Consider the following 20,970-nt stretch of genomic DNA (forward strand, 5'->3'; position numbering starts at 1 on the left):
CTGCTGTTTTCTTATATTTTCTTTAAGTTTCTCTAGGTTATCGTTTAACTTTATTAGATGTGTACACCGCTGCCACCATGTTACGATAGATAGTTGAAAGTACACAAAGTTGAAATAAGAACATTTAAGATCATAACAACTTTAATCAGCCATCCTGGCTACCAGAGTAGTGTCCCCTATACATCGGCACAACTCTTTCTACCATATATAGTATCCCTAAAAAAAAAGGGGGGGGGGGGTAATATACAATATTATGTGAGTTACTGAAAGGGGCGTAACATTCCATCAACACTAACACTAGTCAGCTTTTCACCTTCAATACTGATGCCCCTGTTATCTATTGTCATTTTAATGTTGTTGTTTTTTTTTATATATTTATTTTTTTGTTAACGAAATGCGACATAAATGACATATTCAACAATTGTATTTCCGGCTGACAAAACGCAATCCAACACCACTTTTATTGCAGCCTGACCTGCCTGTACCCTCCAATATCTCCGATTCAAATACCTGTTGCCTAATATCAACACACATTATCTGATTTAGCACCCCAAGCCCTTCCCGTATCCAGCCAAACAACCTTTATAGAAAGATTAGCCGATTTTATGCTTGATTAGTTCATCATGAACTTCTCCCCCTTTCATAAGGTCTTATAATCAATAATATCCTAGCATCTTTTGTTAATCTACCTAGGGGCTGTGCTGAGAGCCCCATTACTTTGATTTCGTAAGGTAGGCGTTCATTGGCACTGGTTGATCATTAGTCAAACTTGATGGATACGTTGGGTAGGTAGGAAGCATAGAATAGATTGCAAACACTTTGGATGGCTTGTTGTGGACAAGACAAACAGGCCAAGAAAAATGAGGTAACATTTTAATTTAATTTTCTAACATGTACAATCCTTTAGAAGATATAAAGAAAGTCAATAACTGATCTTCACTGTTGCTAAACTGATCTTCACTGTTGCTAAACTGATCTTCACTGTTGCTAACTAAACTAATCTTCACTGTTGCTAACTAAACTAATCTTCACTGTTGCTAACTTTATCTTTACTGTTGCTAAATGTATCTTATTTCTGTATCAACTCTCCTTTATTACTGTTCTTTGCCTCAAGATTTAACCTAGCAGCACACATCGGCTACGCCTTTTGATTTGTTTCCAGGCTTTATACTGATAATTATGGCCGAACACCTCCTTGCTGTCCTTTTCTTAAATTGTATTTACGCCAAGCGGGCATGACTTAGTTTATAAATTTAAATTGTATTTACGCCAAGCGGGTATGACTTAGTTTATAAATTTAAATTGTATTTACGCCAAGCGGGCATGACTTAGTTTATAAATTTAAATTGTATTTTAACAACTATATGCAAAAACAACAAGTTTCCACAAAACAGATACCTGGTCGGGTCCATGACATGCATGCTTCAGACAGGAAGTCAAAGAATCGCTCCATAAATTGATCTTATTATTTTCCAGGTATCTCCCATGAATGGAAGCAGTAAGTCAGACCTGTCTGATGTGTCAGACGACAACAGGTCCGGCATCCGCGGTGTCTTCACTGACTTCGCGGAGAAAACGTCCGTGAGCGGGATTCCTTTCATTCGAGACTCCACGTCCAAAATAGTTACAGGCATATGGTCAGTTCTGCTGATAGCTGCCATTGGAGCCATGATCTATCACTTATACAGGTAACGGGTGTCGGTTACTGTGAGAGTTATCTGTTCTTTGTTTGGTTTTCCTAATACTTGATTGAATCGTATGCACATACTGGGGTGGAATAAACTTGTATTAGAAGTACTACCACAAACTTAACATTTTAACAAGAGTCACAAGTAATTCATCAAAACGTCATAATAGAATATAGAGCTTTGTTAACAACAAAAGTATCACGACGTTTTGTATGTGTAATACCAATCTGACAAGCATAAGAAATAGTCGATGATAATGAGAGAAGAAATTTTCTTCATGAGATCGAGTCTCGTGTTATACGACAGAATGTTAGACAGACCTGATTTCATAATAAGATCACGTCTCGGGAAATATGACAAAATGTTAGACAGACCTGATTTCATATTAAGATCACGTCTTGTGAAATATGACAAAATGTTAGATTTTTTTTTATTTCATAATGAGAACATATCTCAGGAAATACACGAAATACGACAGAAAGAGCAGCTGTGTTATCTTCTTATTAGAAGTGATGTGAACATTTACAATTAGTTACTTTAAAACGTGATTGTATTTCGTGTATATATAAATTTTGTTTTATCAACATTTACATGCTTTATTACATGCTTTATTATCATCTCCACGGATTGAACCAGTTCAGACCGTTCTGCTCTAGTAAATCTGTCCAACATTTCAGACCAACCGCCTCAGTGCCAGGAATGAAGAAAGAAAAGATTCTTGCTTCACGAACCGTGTCATTATAGGAGTAAACAAAGCTTCTTGCCATATCCTCTACTCCGCAGAGATTGGAGGGAGGGAGGGCTATGGGGGAGGAGGAGGAAAAGAGAGACCCAGAGAATAAGTAAGATGTAAGAGGCACATTGAATTTGACGGTGCACTATAACTGTAAATTCCGATGACGATGTAAGGAGTTAAGGGCATTCAATCGATAAACACTTGGCACAGACATGATTTTACAAGATTATTTAATGAGTTCGACTTGTTGGCATAATTATTTTCTTTTTAAAACTTCTTCTCATGCATTGGAAAAAAACAACAACTCTTTAATTATAAAATTAATTGTAGCTTACATATTGAGGTAACAATCAATCACAACTACTAAATGAACAGACCTCTGGAGATTGTTATAGATGCTTATTAATACAGCATACTCTTATAGTAACTTTTAAATACGAGTCTATTCATGAATGAAACGTAATTACTAATCTATTGACATTGTTACGGAAAAAGTTCAAAGTGTGGTCAAATTATTCTCCAGACTCATGGGCTAAATCAAGCTAAATCAGTCTACATCAGAACTAATGAGGTTATGATTTTAGAGAGAACACTTTTTGGAATTCTTCAGTCGTAACGACTTTGGTTCATCCCTTACTATAAAAAGCCGGTGACGATTTTGTATTTTAACTATTTTGTTCGTCTGCTCTCAATATGAAAATTGACAATAAATATTTTTTCAAAACTTGTATATGAATTTATATGAATGTATTATTGCCTCATAAAAAGCACATTAAAAACGACTTTTAAAATTATTAATCTTTGATGTAAGATAATTATATCTTTGTATGAGAATCCTAAAGTAAAGTAAAGTTACCTTTTAAGATCTTCAGAACTATGGGTCAGTCATCAGTGGCTCATAATTAACAACGGTGTCAGGTAACCAGAACAACGACCAACCACCTTTACGTTTCTTCAACTAATATCAGGTGTACTCATACTGGTGGAGGGATTCAGAGGTTCCCTAAAGATCCCGACATTAAAAATCTCAGTTGTATCAGGATTCGAACCTGGAACCCCTAGGCTTGGAAGCTAAACGATTTACCACTCAGCCACCGCTCCTCCTATGAAACTTCTCGATATAACAAAATTAAAGTAATTAAAATTAGAAATCTATTTGATTTCAGTAATATTCAAAAGAGCCTTCAATTACTATTACAAGTAGTGAGACGACCCTAAGTAAAAGTTAAGTTTCCCCTTTCAGACCTTGCGGTCTCTGAGACAGAGGATGTTAAGGTCATCTGTTTCTATGGTCAACGGTTAACGAGCAGGGTATCATGTGGCCAGCACAACGACCAACCGCCTTTACTTTCCCCAACTAAAGTCAGGTACCCATTAGAGTTGGCTGGACTAAGGGGCGCCATAATAATCAGGAAACTCAAAATCCCAGTCATCACCGAGATTCGAACCCAGGACCCCAGGTTTTGAAATCAAGAGCTTAATCACTCAGCCTTTTAAGACGACTGTTTGAACCTTTTTTTTTTTTCTCTCTCTCTCTCCAGCCTGTTCGCAAGATATTTTGACTACACAAAACACGCGGAGATAGACATGAGCTTTGCCGTCTTGACGTTTCCGGCCATAACTATCTGTAACGTGAATATAATGAGATACTCCAAAGTAAGTAGTCAATAGTCAATTGTGGACACTAACCATCTATTTATGTATACACAAACTACTTTGATGCAATCTGTTTTCACGTGTAGGTCAGATATAGCGTGGAATCTCTTTCGTTTCAACGAACATTTTTTAGATTTCATACAGACTTTCATGCATGGCGTAAGCAAAAAAACAACTATACATAGCTAGTGGCAGATGACCGCTAACTTTAACTGTTAGATACGAATTGATTTTTAATTTGACAGAATTGTCCATCTTCACATTGCTACATTCTATCCTGTTATAATAAAACTTCAATAACATCTTCATTTGTATTCAAAAAAGCCTAGTCTTGGTGTACGATTAAAGAAGAATGCATGCTCTTTTTACAAAACACAAAATTACCACTTAATACAATAAAAAATTAATTGAATTTAATTGGGTCAAATCAACGATGGTATCGTTAATTAGGAAAACAAAGTTAATACCCACCATGCATTAGAAGCACCATTAATGGAAGTATTATTTTTTTTCTGAAGCCTAAGCTTAAACATCAATTACATCTAATTGTTTGGTTTAGTTTTAGAAATACTTTGGACATTTCTCTTTGCGGTATGAATTTAAATTTAAAATGATCATTTTTAACACTGTTGACTATATTAATATAACCTTCCCTTATCTGGTGGACAGATTTAAATGACACTAATCTAGATTCGAACACAATGTCGGTATTAATTTTCGAATGTGGTCGAACACATGGCCACAATGTCCTTCAACGATGTAAAGCAGTGTTGAGCAAGCCACGGCCCGTGGACACGTAACTATTCGCAACTTCGAAATTCCTGCCAACTATAAAGTCTCAGAATATTAATTTCATTTAACCGAGATCAGTCGTTATAGAAGGCTTGAACACTGAACAGAGAGCTATTGGTCTAAACTGCCCACAGGTAGTGACGTCGCAGGCCAGCGTTAAGGCCTTCTATAACGATTAGTCTCGATTCGACACGACGATTTTTCCATATTTTTTTTCTTGCTGTCAAAAGTCACGCTTAAAGCTACAGCAGAGCAAGCAAGAAGAAAGGGTCGTCTAAAATAAAGCTGGCTGGATATCGTAAAAGAATGGTCCGGCCTCTCCCTTGACATCCTGCTAAGAACAGCTACTGACCGAGAAAAGGAGAGGGGATTTAGACGAACATTCACAGCACCCCTCAGACGAAAGTCATGGAAAAGATAAAGGTGTTGATGATTTCGAAGACGATGCTAATGATGATGTTGCGGCCCTATACGTGAGGCATCTGTCCACTCCAAAATGTATATGGTACCCAGGCCTAAAAATGTTTGGGAACCATTGCTTTAGAGCGAACTAACAAACAAACATGATTTAATGTAATTCAAAACGTTCTAAGGTTACCAGTGCAGCTCTATGAATGTTTCATCAAAAACGATGTGCACTAATACAAAGATGCTAATTAAGAGCGGATTAAAAGATTGTTTTTTCCAGCCCGGTTTTTAAGCTGTTTTGACCTTTCAGTAAACCCGCCTTTATAAATTATAACAAAGGCACTAGGATTGCCTGTTGAATCATTGACAACATATTGACAGACTTAGGGCTGTTTGTTGTGAGGAGCCTGTAGACTCAAGTGGTTGTAAACAATTGTTACCAATTACTTTGTTGTGATGTCATTTAACGGGGTTAGTTGAACACGAAGGATCGTCTCCCCCAACACACCTACACAAACACACCTACACAAACACACCAACACAAACATACTAGCACAAACACACCAACAAAAATATACCTACACAAACACACCAACACAAACACACCTACACAAATACACCCACAAAAACACATCCACACAATCACACCAACACAAACACACCTACACAAAGACACCTACACAAACACACCCACACAAACACACCAACACAAACACACCTACATAAACTCACCAACATAAACATATCTAAACCTGAACGCCTTATCAAACACTAGCTGTGTCCATTGACCGGGCTAGAATGAGCAAGCAGCCATCTACACATCCTACAACACAAACACAACTACACAAACACACCTACACAAACATACCTACACAAACACACCCACACAAACACACCATCACAAACAGACCCACTCAAACACAAATAACTTTTAATTATTTTCCCCCGTTGAACCTCAGTTAATTATTTTAAACTTGTTTAATCGCCTTATGCTATTGTTAGTAACTGAAGGGGCGGAGCTTAGAAACAGGAAGAACATTAAGAGGGTATGATGTGAGTAAAGCAGGTAGCTGGTTTAGATTGCTAAGAGACATACTAGAAGTCCTTCAGTAAAGTGTACTTTAAATCATCAGACATCGTGATTGCAATATCTACCAGGAAGATAATATACAGGGCGGGCCCTAACAATTGCGGGGCCCCTCCTGAACGGATTACACGGGGCCTAGTCTGGGTTGTGATAAGCGAAATGTAAAAATTAAGAATTTGTGTTAGAAAATACATTCGTCTTTTAAAGAAATTTTTACTAAATGAAAGCTCACTATGCCATTTTTATTTAATGACAATTTTGTCTACTTTTTAGTACATTTTTATTATGAGTTTTCAAAAGATTTTAATAATTTAAGGAGATTTCCAGGAGGTCCTGGAACCCCTGTTATTATATATAAGTTAAGAAGGTTTATTTAATAGTTTACACCTAGAAATAGCGCGGGGCCAATGAAAGTGCGGGGCCCAGTGTCTAAGGCCGGCCCTGATAATATACAACTAATTAAATGCTAGATTTATGTTTTAAAAAGCATTTTGACATGGATCTCACTTGTCTGTAGTTTATAAATTATCATCATGGGTTACATATCCAAAATCTCAGCATTATTGTCTATTTATAGGATCGTCGATAAACTATAAACATTAAAAAAAATGTAGAAATAATTTATAGTTATATTTAACAGCGAAAATACGTAATGATGTTAAATACATACATTTCTTTTTCCATTACGTAGAACTTTGAATTACATTACGAAAGAAAGAGAAATGGCGCCTCTAAAATTTTCAAATATGTTCTTTTCAATAGTTAAATAATGCGTCCCAAGAAATTCAAGATTTAGTGGCATCTATCAAAGTGAAATACGACACTGTCCTGGCTGCTGATGACTACACTGATCTAAAGTAAGCTTGCGCTACATGTTTTGTTTTGAAAAGTTCAATCTAAAGAATCAATGCAAATTATGATTTAGAAAAACTTGTGGTGTAAGAAATATAAGTATTGATGATTACATTAAATTATAAGTGTAAGAACAGCACCAGGAAAAACAGGGCGAGGCAGACAGAGAAAGCGATGGGAAGACAGCATAAAAGAATGGACAAAGCCTAACATTAAAAGAGAATCTATTCAAGGCAAAAAAAACAGGAATGGAGAAAGGCAGTCAACAGATCCTGTGTGGTGCCCCAACGCTCCAACAGACTATGGGATAGGTATAGGTGAAATAAGAACACTATATTCATCAGATTAAGACCAGATTGCAAAACTTAAAGAGATTAAAGATTATTGAGAATAGCAGATGAAAAAGAATAATAGATCTGAGATTAATATGAAAAAAAAAACGAAGAATAATTAATCATCATTGTAACAGAAGTATAATCATAAGCTATTAAGCATATTATGACAATAAACGTTTATTAGGCCGAAACGAATAAGTCTAAACCTGAAGACAATTAAAAACGACCTTTTGTTTTTCAGCAATATTGATACAACAAACATCACCATTGATGAATATGACCCACAACTAGGAGACTACTATCAGGTTGGTATGACCTTTTAAAACAATTTAATATAATGAATTTAACCTTCGTTTTTCTTAAAATAGATTCTTCATTATTTACAGGCAAGTTGATTATGCACAGTTGTTCCCCATTCCCGGTTTAGTGTAATCGTAAATGACAAAATGTTTATTTTTTACAAAGCTTATATCAAATTATTCTGTCTGTCTGTCCATCTGTCCGTTTGTGGTAAAAACGTTTGAACATGTTTTTTTCTTCAACTTCCCATTCTTAGGTCTGTCTGTAAGTCTGTCAAAAATAAATTAACGCGTTATTTCTCCCACTACCATTCTCGGATCAAGTTGAAGCTTTGTCAAAATTATTCCTAGTCGATTACAAGACATGAATCCCTTTTTTTTTTTTATGAAATAGCCCTTATATAGCGCAACTTTCATTCTAATATCATGCTCAGGTTGCTATGGTCCAATCTCTTTTGACTGGTGGTGGTATGGAGAATCTGGAAGAAAGTTTTCCCTGCTGCCTTTAGGCGCTCGGTTAACTCAACTCTGCCCGAGTCGGGTATCGATCTCGATGTCCCTTGATAACTAGCAAAGCCCCTTTGATAGGTAGCCAGGCCCTCTTGATAGGTAGCCAATTCCCCCTTTAGGCAGCCAAGCCCAATTGATAGGTAGCCAAGTCCTCTTGATAGATAGCCTATTCCCCCTTTAGGTTGCCAAGCCCTTTTGATAGGTAGCAAATTCCCCCTTTAGTTAGTCAAGCCCCTTTGATAGGTTGCCAATCCGAGACCATTCGTTATAGAGGGCAACGTGACAACCTGTGGGCAGTTTAGACCAATAGCCCATTGACACGTCACAGATCTGCACGACGTGGCAACAAGCTATTGGTCTAAACGTCCACAGGCTGTGACGCTGCAGGTCAGTGTTGAGGCCTTGTAACAAATGGTCTCGGCTAAGCATCTTGGCCACACATCTAACATCAATTGTGAATCAATTATTAGTAAGTAAGTAATTTTGTTGTAAATTAAATATGTAATAAGCTCATTGGGGATAAGCCTTGATAAAAGTAGAAATACGGCAGTGATTGTACGGTGCTTTTTAACAATGGGACTCATGGGATAGCAGACGAGTAAAAAATCGCAATACCTGGAGGAAGCTCCCAAAAAATGGAGCACAGTTATAATTGATAAAAATATTCGATGTTAATTCAATGAATATAAGCGAACTTTTGAGCATTTCTGTTTTTAATATTTAACCTGTTATTTATTGAGTTAAAATATATTGCCACGTTTCTAGTATTGTTTACAAGCGTGTTTTTGTTTTATTAATTATAACACTTTCATTCTGTATTGAAACACACGACCAGGGTGTAGACGATAGTGCACCTTCAGATGTTGACACTTCGGTGTTTGGTAAAGCAGAAAGCAAGTTCCAGGATTTATTCAGTTATATGGACACGTGAGTACAAACATTCAAACCACACCGTGTTGTGTATCTATTTGGGCCAAAAATTAGCCCTAATGTTCAAGTTTACAATATCACAACCTTTCTAGCATGATAATGTTTCACTTGTTTTCAAGCGTGATTTCAATAGTTAGAAGCTTCATTTTAAAACATTTAATGCATGTGTATGCTGATTTTATGTATCATTGGGCACAGAGAAACACAAAGATACACTGGACACCAAATTGACGACTTAATAGTTTCTTGCACTTTTGGAGGGGCAGCCTGCCGCAAGTAAGTTCATAGAGCAGTGGCGTAGCTAGGGTGGGGGAAGAGGAGGGAGCATTTGAATATTCCCCCGGGCCCCCACTTGAGGAGGCCCCCAAATGAGTGTATTTTACATTAAAATTTAAATATTACTCAAAATGCAGGGGTCCCAAAAGACGTCAATCCCCAGGACCCTTTAACGATGGAAAATTCCTAGCTACGCTCCTGTCATAGAGGCAATAGATTTGGTTTAAAAAAATACTCTCATTGTCTCTCTGCCTCTCTCTCTCTCTTATTTCTGATATTATTACATCATCTTACATGACGCATTATGTAAGTGTTTCAAACAAAAGCAATAAGAAATTCTGTTTTAAAGCTGATTATAATATTGACCTTTGTACTCTTCAATAGTTTTATATTCTCATTTTTAGAAATGGAAAGACAAAACTAATTATAGGATTATGAAACATGTTTAAACCAATATAACCGTCGACCTCGAGGTTTTGCAAAGCGGCCAATGAGTTGAGATTTTTTTTTCTTATTTATATACATCATTTATATACATATACCCTGAAATTTTTAAAGAAAATCGTTAGAGTCGTTTTCGAGAGAGAGAGCGAGAGAGAGAAAGAGAGAGAGAGAGAGAATTGGTCCGCAACGAGGTTATCCTTGTAAGGGGACAAGGCGACCTTAAGACTCACTGCCCTATTTCTTTCACGTGTTTTCAGCATGTTTGTTACTAAAAGGAGGGGGGGGGTCTCTGAGACCTATGGCTGAATCTAAAGCACGTGGAGGGTCTGAGAGAGATAGTTGTAGTCCATGTCCCCTCCCCTCTTTAAAAGACTTAAACGAAAATGAACTTAAATATTACGAGGGTAACGTACATGAATCATTTCGCTTTATAGATATCAGATACATACTCTTAAAAGTTTGTAGATTTTCTAGTGTTTTTTTTAAGGGTTTCTTGAAGGATGAAAGTTTGTTGGCTTCATTGTTTCCGCTGCCCTAAATCCTGCGCTGCAAAAACCATAGAAATGAATTAGCTTATAGCAATTATTTTTAAATACTCCAATCGACACATCAAAAAAAAACAACAACTATAATCTCAATTAGCACATTGCTTAATTAGCTTCACATACGGTTCCTGTACACCAGCATCCTGTTGTCTTTTGACCCATTTCCACAGAGTCTTGACTTACACACTTTCTTTGCTGTTCACTCATCCATGTACAACGAAGATCAACTGGTCATTTCATACACAAGCACACAGAATACTCTACTAGCCACTCAAAACAAACACACTATCACAAATACCTTCCTCTTTGTAAACTCTTATTTAATAAACAGTCCCGTATATTCAGTTTCAGAAATTTTACACAAACTACAACTGCTAGTTATGGCAATTGCTACACTGTTGAAAACAATAAATTCATTGCTCGTAGAAGTGGCCCCGATGGAGGTGAGTTTCACGTCATGCCGCTCTTAGTCTTATGTTACGAAAATATTAACACCATTTTTAGCATCGTTTATATTAGAGTATAGAGTACTATAGAGAGACTGCTAGGTAACTCAACTTTATTTCAAAGCCTACGGAGACTATTAGATGATTCGACTTTATTTCAATGTCAGGGAGATTATTAGATGATTCGACTGTATTTTAAAGTCTACAGACACTATCGGATGATTCAACTATATTTCAAAGTCTAGATAATTCGACTTTATGTATGTCTAAAAGGACTATCAGATGATTCGACTTTACCTTAAAATCTGAGCAGAAAAATTTAGCTTTTGTACGGTCTTTCAGACACTTTGCCCGCATGGTCGTCTGGTATACGCTCCTGACGATCAACTCGATTGTCTAGAGTTCGAACCCTGCCCGTTGCCATCCTCTCTCATCTTGCTGGAGGTTTGTGCAACGAAGTAATAGTTAACGTCCAATACTTATTCAAAAAATTGTAGAGCGAAACAGAAACATATATCAAATAATTCATAAAGCCTCACGCACTAGAGCTTAATAACATGCAGCGGTAGTTAGCGCCATGAAGGGATGTTATACGTGTAATACATATGTAAAAACAAAAGTTCCCCTTTCAGACCATGCGGTCTATAGGGCAGATGATGTAAAGGCCATCTGTGTGCTGCCTACGGATAACGAGGATATCATGTGGCCAGCACAACGACCGACTAATGTCAGAGACGCCCAAATATCCAGAAATAAAAAAAAAATCACCAGGATTCGAACCCGGGACCCTCGGTTCAGAAACCAAGCGCTTTATCCCTCAACTACTCGGCTTCTAGAAACTGGTCGAATCAGGTCGTAGTATCGACTTGTGACAAATATAAGCTTCGTAACACAATAGCTACATGAATATTTTTCTACCATAAAGGTCTCGAGCTAGTTCTGTTCCTTGAGATTGATGAATACATTCCTGGGATCACGTCAGGCCAAGGTGCACAGATCGTCATTCACGAGCAAGGAACATACCCGTTCCCAGCCGAGGGCATCTCTATATCTGCAGGCGATCAAACGGTTATTGGCATTAAACAGGTGATGTATCAAATACCCGCCTTCTAAAACATAGTGATATAACCGCTGCAATACATAGCTCTTCTCTTGATACTTTTAAAAGCAGCTGGAGATTGAATGGATTGGAAACAAATGTTTTAAATTTATATTTTATTGTTAGTTTGTTTTTTGTACTAAGTCAATATTGTATATCAACGCCCTCTGGAGAGCTTCTTTAAATTTTCAGGGATGTGTATTTTGTCAAATAATAATAATTTAAGATTTGAAAAAAAAAAATCCAACTCGTTCTTATAAATTTGAAACAAAAATCTTTCTACAGATGAAAATTAACCGTCTTGGTGATCCGTACAACGAATGCACACAACCCGAGGACACCATATCCAGTAAATACAGCTACACGAGAAATGTAAGATTTATTTGTTTTGTTAACAGTGAAAGTGTTTGATTATCTGCACTTTTTTTTTAAACTGATGTACTTTCTAATAAAAGTAAATTAACATATAGATCAGAGCCTCGAAGGAAATTGAATTATTTAGATCTACTTTGCCCCTTTAGTTTACATCTTCTCATACCTTTAATTTTTTTTTTTATTTTTTTTATTATTTTTTTTTTTTTAGAGTTTTTACATTTTGACTTTGAGGATGTGTAATGAAACTTTTTCAGCTGTGCCAGAAGAAGTGTCTTCTACTGAAGATCATCCAGACCTGCAAGTGCTACTACCAGGAGTACCAGAGCCTGAACAGTATTCTCAATGTCTCATCCACCACAAAGTCTTGCAAGACGGCTGAACGTAAAACTTTTCTTTTTTCAATTCGCTTTGTTAGTCGTTCTTTTGTTATAGTTTTACTTGGATATTTTCTTCTTCTAGCCAGCTTCTGCTGTTTCGCAATCTGTGCCAAGGAAAACTAAAGTACTCTTTTTGTTTTCTTCATTGGTCCCACCTGATATAGATGTTATTTTTTTAGATAAAATTTTGCCAAATTAAGGCGTTCAAAGAAGGTGTAACTGAAAGTTTCGTATGGTTGGTCGCAGTGTCCACAGAGGGGAAATGTGTAGGGCTATTTATTGAGGTAGTGAAAATTTAAAGAAGGTGTTATGTTCTTAGAAGATTTGAGATTGTACTTTGCGGGGGACGAAATTTTTAGTGAAAATTTAAAGAAGGTGTTATGTTCTTAGAAGATTTGAGATTGTACTTTGCGGGGGACGAAATCAATACTGTCCAGATGTATTTTGTCGTGGAAATTTATTTGTAGAGCACTGACCTATGTTTCCTGAGGTTCATAGGTTAAGCCACTTCAATCTGCTTTGTAAATGGTTGCTAACACTATGACTTGAGAGTGTATTAACTAACTTAAATGTCTGATTATCCCGTGGATGACCCCGCCTTTTCATTCTGAAAGGCAGCGTTGGATTTTCTTGTCTTGTAGAAAACCTTTTATTCCTATTGGAAGCGCGCTAGGTATTTTTTAATATCAAAAAGCATACCCCGTTTTTTTTAAAGCTCAATCACAAACGACAGAAAAATCAACTTTGGTAAACAAAATCTTTGAAATATATGAAAGTTTACAATCATCGTATTTTATCCCTGCCTAAGGTCTCGTCTGGGGCGTAGGCCACCAGCTTCCTTCAGGTGACTCGGTTCAACGTCTTCCCATCTGTTTTTGGCGCCCACATCTCATTTTCTTCGCTGTGTATTTCTAGTGGGCAATCACCACTTCCTCTTTCCTTGAGGTCAGGGTTTCTCTGGTGATGCTCGAACTAGGCTTCCGAAGGGTGTCGTCTATGCATCACCAGTTATCTGGATAATGTCATCAGCTAAATAACGGCGTATAGTTTCAAATTGATCCAAGAATGAGCGTGGGAGAAATTACGTGTTCAATTATGCAAAAGAACAAAACCCTACATATTTAGCCATATCTTTGATTACTGGAGGATTGTTTTCCTTGGTTGGTATAAAACGAAATAATTAATTACCAGCAATTAATTGACTAATTGGTATTTTTTAAATTCTTGTCTTGTCTGTGCCACTGAATAAAAGTGCAAAGTTTCAACTTGATCCGAGAAAGGGTATGAGAGAAAAAAAGTGAAAAAAACTTTCTACCAGACAGACAGACAGATAGAGTCAGTTGATATAAGCTTTGTAAAAAAGGAAAATTCAATGATCTTCTTGCTATTGTATTTTTGTTACTATTTTAACAGCATAGTTTTCGACGAATTTAATAAACCAAAATACTGAACGTATTCAAAGATGATTTTATTCATAAACAAGCAAATTTGATATTAGAAATGTCACATTTTGGATCTATTTGTAAAGTTTAATAATGGAAACAAATCTGTGTTTTATCTCAGAGAACAAATGTCGGGCGAATGTCACTGCAAAATTCAACGATGAGGAAAACAGCTGCAACTGCTACAACCCTTGCAGGTAATTGACATTTGAGATGACATTTGAGATGACATTTGAGATTAAATCACATTAGGGCAGTGTTTATCAAACTGTTCCGTGGAACCCTAGTGTCCTGCGAGGCGGCCTGATAGGTTGACTAATCAATCTCACTAAAAAAAAAAAATAAGCAAAGTGTTCCGCTAAATGCTCAGAATGTGTTCCGTTATGGAAAAATGTTTGGGAAACACTGCATGATGGCATGTTACGGTTGGCGTGCAGAGTGGTCGAATGTAGAATGGTGAGAATGGATGTATGAAACGGAAGTGACGTCAGAAAGAATGAAGCTGGAAAAAAATATGGAACACCCATAGACATAAATAAATATAGACTGGAAGTAGGAAGTTATTTTTATTTGGGGGGAGTCAATATGTTTTATGTACTATATCTATGTGAAAAAAAAATGGCGGCGATTGAGCTATAAATTCTAGGACTAACATTTCAGCCAATATATACCTTTGATCTTTAGTTTTGAAAAGTGCAAAACTGCCATATTCCCAATATTTTGTCTTTGTTTTATAATCATAGACATAGGCAAATATATATAGGTTTGTGATGTGGATCTACACACTTATCTTTTCCCAAATATTTCCGATAATAATTTGTTCTTTATCGTCCAGTCTATATATATATGTCTATGGGAACACCGTTTTGACAAATTTTGTAATAGCACGCTTAATAAAAATATTAGTGTTGTTTTTTTTTTAATAGAACTAGACAATATTTACTTTTTTTTTAAGGGTCTTGTATTTTAACAAGGTGTTTACACTAGGGAAAACGAATTCTAAGGGAAGTAAGCAAACTTGAAAGATCACATGTAATGTACTAAAATGTAACGATCTTTTGTGTTTGAGTGCTATATGTGAAGATGTCTTGATGTTACGATGAGATTGTGCTGATCAGACAATGCGTTTCTGGTGTTATAATTTAGTGTAGATTTCTATTTTAAACAATTGCTGATTACTCAAACAAATTGTTATGCCGGAGAATTAAATGCAAACTATAAATTTGAGCATTAAAAATAAAATAAATTCCAGAGAATCCTAAATGCTGCTGGTAAAGTCATTGGCAAAAAACAAACCCCATTTGGGCAGCTGTTTGAGACAAACATCCATAAAAAAGCTAAAACGAATCTAGAAATAAAAATTAATCCTTTGGACAGGATTTTATCATATTACCATCACAAAAGACAAACAGACACAAACACTCTTTTGTTCCCCTGGCAATCAGATCATTGAATAGAAACAATTTGATATTAACTTTGTCACATGTAAATTATGAGTGAGTCTGGTGTGAATGTACATTTTTTTCTAGTTTCAATGTTTTGTTTGGTGTAATGCACAAATTGTAAGACAAATTTCCATACGGACAATAAAGATTATTATTATTATTATTATTATTTTTATTATTATTATTATTATGCAATAGCTGCTTTATGTTACAAAGTTTCAACAGATTTCCAGTGTCAATAATTCAAAGATTATAATTGAGACACTACTACATCTAATGTCTTTCCCAATGAAATGTATTTACAGAATCATCTTTTATATTTTCCCAGCGAGAGTGTTTATGAACAAAGCATCTCTTATAGGCAATGGCCAAACAAAGCAATGGCGGTAAGTATAACAGAGATTAGACCAAAAAAGATTTTGGGGAGTTAGCGCTTTACACAGAGTAGGACAAAATGCTGAATTGAACTCAGAACATGCGCCAATAAATAAATATACTGTATGTAAAGGGTGAGGTCGTCCGTAAAGTTGAAATGTATAATAAAGTTATTTCCCCTTTTCCCAGACCTAGTCCTGGCGATCTCTAATGGGGAATTTCATAAATAAAGGAAAAACCATAGATAGTAAGGTTATTGGTGTATCTGGTAAACACAATATGGAAGTCTAGATAAACTATACATTGTTTAAAACCATATAGCATTTAATCCCTGTAGAAACAATGAGAAGAGAAGATTACTGCGACGATAATCCAAAAATGAAAAGGTTAATATAGTAAGCTAATTATAGCGCAAAGAAACTTTCATTAATTCTGAGTGGCCTAATTTAATGGCGGTCTCCATATTTTTAAATTATACAATTTTGAACAAATATGCATCTAATAGAACATTAGGGAAAGCAGATAAGACTGACATGTACTTTCTTTCTTTCTTAATAAGTATAACTTGCTTTAAGATTTGTATATCTTATTAAGTACATATATATTAAAGTTATGAAAGGTAAGGGCTTCAAATAAAAAAAAATAGTACTAGACTACTACTAGTTATAGTTGGTGCCACCACTATACCTTTAGTGTTATTCTAGAATCATTGAATTGAAATGTATTTATTTATCTCACTGTAGTACTTTAATTCTTACAGAAATATCTGATTGGTCAGGTCTGTCAAAACAAAACAGCACTGTGTTCGCTTTTATGGAACAAATCTATGGAGGAGTTACAGTAAGCCACTTAATTCTCTCGTGATCTTGCAAACGTTTTTCTTGTGCAGAGCGAACACATGACAGTATTACACAAACATCATAATTTTTGTAGCACTTAAATCATCTAGTAATTTATCAAGATATTCTAATAACCATTAAAAATATAAGAGTCATAGGCCTCCACCCCGCAAAAAAAAAAATTTTGATAGCAGAGTAAATGTCATATAATACGCTTGTGACAACACAGACACTGTTTAAGTGAGGATGTGAAATTTCTTAACTAAAGGGGAAGAACTCAGTCCTTAAAACTATATCTACCAATAATGTACAATTTATTTTTTTTTTAAATTCCACATTAAACAAAACATTTATTTACCAAAATTAATTGACTAATTGAGTATTTTAGTTTTTTTGATTCATGTATTGTTAGGTACAATAATAGAAATAGCGTTAACGATTATTTAAGGGGACTGAACCCAACAAATTTAGCCATATCTGCGAATACTGAAGGATTAGTTCCCTTCTTGTTATGAAGCGAAATTATTCATCACAAGTAATTAACTGTCGAATTGGTTACTTTGTTTTTATTGATTCATATCTTGTCTATGTCAATGAATAATTATGTGAAGTTTCAACTTGATCAGAGAATGGGTGTGAGAAAAATAACTTGTACACATCTATAACAAAACAGACAGACGGAATGAGTCAATATAAGCTTTGTAAACATTTTATTGGTTTCAAGAAGGTAAAAACTGATGTCTCTAAAAAAAAAATCATAAAGGATTTGGTTTGGAAGTTGTACTATTTCTGTTCTAGTTTAATATATATTCTGCAGCAACCTGAATGAGTTGATTTAGGTAAAAGTACATATACATACATATACTGATAATTTCTCTATTAATCGGCCGACTAATTAATTAAATATAAAATATTGAAGTTGTAACTTGTACAGTTTTTACCGTCCCGTTTGTAATTACTGAGCAGACGTAGATGAAGTGTAATATAAAAAGTAAAGCTCCCCTTTCAGACCTTACGATCTATAGGGCAGATGATGTAAAGGTCATCTGTTTCAGTGGCCCACTTTTAACGAGGGTGTCATGTGACAAGCACAACAAGCGACCGCCTTTACTTTCCCCCAACTCATGTCAGGTACCGACCAGAGCAATTGAAGACTAGGATGCACCCTAGATATCCCGAAATTAAAAAACAAATCCCCAGTTTTCACTAGGATTCGAGCCTGGGACCTCCGGTTCCGAAGCCAAACGCTTAACTACTCAGAGACCTCTTGAACAATTAAAATGTAAGACATGGTTAGAAAGTTCAGATGTATCAAAAAATTTCATTTTAAATCAATCAACATTTTAAAATATAGCTTTTATTGAAATAAACCTTGTACATGGTAAAGCTTTATGTTTGTTTAAATGAAGTAAAATTAAGATAGAAAACTAAAAATTCAAACGCCAAATAATAAAAAGAAGAAAAAATTTTTGTTCCAGATATAATTTCCTGAAGTTGAACATTTATTTCCAAGACTTGAACTACGAAGAAAGAACTGAACAGCCCAATTACGAGGTAAGGGAATTCATCACAGGCTAGTTTACACTGACCTCCATAGTTTAACCAAGAGAATATGTTATCAGTAAATTTAAAGCCTGGCTATATTACATTAATGAAATGACATTTTTTAAATCTGGTTATTCATCTCAAACACTCCCTCCCCCAATTCAACAAATCAATATCAGATCGTATTTGTCTCACGATCGCTGTTAGTTTCAAGTCATATTTTTCTCAAGAACACAAAATGTTTCGATGAGACAAACAATGCCTAGGAGGCTCAATTAAATTTCAATGTTGACAACCGACAAAAAGGTAAACAAAAATGGATGAGCGTAGGAAATTGAGTTCTGCAGTGTGCTCAAAAGTATAAAAAAATTAAAAAATAAAACAAAACAAAAACATAGCTTATCAAGACATTCATTCTATATTGAATTGTAATTCGGGTATCTAGGAATTTCCAAATTTATAATTATCATGATACAATTATGCTTTTCATAACAAAAAGTAATTTTTTGATGAATTAAAACCCTTGATAATATGTTTCAGTATTTCCACATCTTTGCATTACCAGATTCGAATTGCAAAAACGAATGTTTTATAATATGTATGGAAGAAGTTTCATATGCTTCAACACGTAGGCCAAAGACGGGTCCATTGGTTGAAGTTATGCTAGTTGAAGTTGATGTTGTATCATTAAGTTATTTCAGTAATATTAGAAAAACGTTTCGTATTATCAAGATATTTAAGTCAAGATGTTATTGAATGAAGAACCTACATATACGTTCAGTTTAAAGAAGTGCAATAAAGAAGGAAGAAATGAACTCATATGTTTCTTCAGTGTCTTGCCAAGTTATTTATATACATCTCCGGAAAGAGGTTTCTGTTTGTGCCGTTGTTAAATATAAGAATAAAAAGATACAAATTGTATAAAAAAAATAATATATCCGCGATAAATATCAAGCAATAATTAAACAGAAATCATCACAATTACCGCCTCCTTCTTTCTGTCAGATTGTCGAGCCCCCCACCCCCCTTTCCTTCCTATAGAACCTGCTACACAATCTTAATCTATACTCTTAAGCGCGCAATTATTGTATGTTTGTATAAACAAAAAACTATATAAATTTTTGTTCGAAAACGGCACTAACGATTTTCTTTGAAATTTCAAGGTACATATATATAAATGAGAAAATAATTCTCAACTCATTGGCCACATTGCGAAAACTCAGGGTCGACCGTTATAAAGGTTTAAAAATTGTTTCATTATGATAAAATTAATTTTGGCTTTCATTTTCTAAAAAGGGAATTCCCGCTCTCGTCCATATGATTTATTTTATAAATAGTCACACACGAACGTTTCCGAAATGAGCTCGGGAAACAAATCATTTAACCGAGCGAGGCTCTGTCACGTGGTACTATGTTTTAACTAAGAAATATCCCTTCTTTTTTTTTCTATAATTTTTTTTGGTAAGAAATCTGTTGCTTTCCTTATGTAATATTCTCTTCATGGCTCAATTATATTCACAGTTCACTTCTCTGCTGGCTGATATTGGTGGCACCATTGGTCTGTGGATCGGTCTGTCTATACTCTCCTTCTGTGAGGTATTTGACCTTCTGATGAGACTTGTTCATTATGCCCTTTGTGGCCGGAGAAATTAAGTTGACCTCACAGGAAAGCCCAAGTTGATATACAAGCAGGATTTAAAAGTGAGATTGACGATTTGATACTGGATCAAGTCAATTATTTATCAGATGAACAACAAAGTCTTGTGTTAGGAATATAAGAATTGGATTTAGAACTACAAAGATTATTTATTCATTTTTTTTTTAGTAAAATCATCGTTTTTAGATTCAATAAACATTCACCATTTCATTTGTTCTTCTATTCGTTTCTTTTTATTTATGTTTATTTCTCGCGAGCCCATTTACACCTTATTGTTGATTTTGAGCTTGACCTCTTTGGGGTCCCAAGCATTTTGCGTAATATTTAATGAAAAAAAAACACATTATTGTTCCCCCCTTAAGAGGGGCCCGGGGGAATTTTCAAATTCTCCCCCTCCTTCCCCCACCCTAGCTACGCCACTGGAGAGAGAAATAGAGAGAGAGAATACACTCGCCAGCGATCTAACTACTAGTCAACGTGCCTGTACCACCAACTTAACAATGACAGTTTTCTCATTAATCGTAGTCTTTGCTGCCCTTTTTTGCTGATATAATCAGTATTTGCAGTATAATTTAGTTTATTGTCTAGGATAGAACCAAGGTAGTTTAGTCTTATTATACGACACATTAATTAAACTCTGTGTTTTTTTTAAAGCCATAGATCTAAAAGCTTCGCAGTTTAAAAAACTTCTGATAACTTATTTGCATTTATTTACACAGCCAATCTTACTGTTTTAATTTTTTTTGCATGCACCAAATTGCGCCATATAAAAAAACAGCAAGTCTATTTTAGCCAAAATAAAAATAAATGAA

The 20,970-nt window shown here is 35.3% G+C and overlaps 1 protein-coding gene across 2 annotated transcripts; it reads left to right on the forward strand.

Moving 5' to 3' along the window:
• Positions 1-706: 706 nt before the first annotated feature.
• On the forward strand, positions 707-20,368 carry LOC106073474 (degenerin unc-8-like). 2 transcript variants are annotated; one of them, XM_056017836.1, is made up of 16 exons: positions 707-865; positions 1,477-1,688; positions 3,966-4,080; positions 7,130-7,224; positions 7,796-7,859; positions 9,199-9,290; positions 9,492-9,569; positions 10,904-11,001; positions 11,930-12,090; positions 12,389-12,475; positions 12,733-12,859; positions 14,419-14,494; positions 16,071-16,128; positions 16,878-16,957; positions 18,435-18,510; positions 20,023-20,368. In XM_056017836.1, exons 1-16 carry the CDS (start codon positions 824-826, stop codon positions 20,152-20,154), a joined length of 1,593 nt encoding a protein of 530 aa, XP_055873811.1. In that variant the 5' UTR covers positions 707-823; the 3' UTR covers positions 20,155-20,368. The 2 variants fall into 2 exon arrangements, with proteins under 2 accessions (XP_055873811.1, XP_055873812.1); XM_056017837.1 differs by lacking the exon at positions 1,477-1,688 and having other exon boundaries at positions 751-865.
• Positions 20,369-20,970: the final 602 nt, after the last annotated feature.

Source organism: Biomphalaria glabrata, chromosome 18, assembly GCF_947242115.1.
Source record: "Biomphalaria glabrata chromosome 18, xgBioGlab47.1, whole genome shotgun sequence".
In the NCBI taxonomy this organism is placed as follows: Eukaryota; Metazoa; Mollusca; class Gastropoda; family Planorbidae; genus Biomphalaria; species Biomphalaria glabrata.

What these genes read in the sequence shown, in the direction of transcription:
- LOC106073474 (XM_056017836.1), top strand. Translation starts at nt 824, where the DNA reads ATGGCTTGTTGTGGACAAGACAAACAGGCCAAGAAAAATGAG. An exon ending in ATATAATGAGATACTCCAAA is followed by an intron (nt 4,081 to 7,129) that starts GTAAGTAGTCAA and finishes TCTTTTCAATAG; the next exon opens with TTAAATAATGCGTCCCAAGA. An exon ending in AACTAGGAGACTACTATCAG is followed by an intron (nt 7,860 to 9,198) that starts GTTGGTATGACC and finishes ACACACGACCAG; the next exon opens with GGTGTAGACGATAGTGCACC.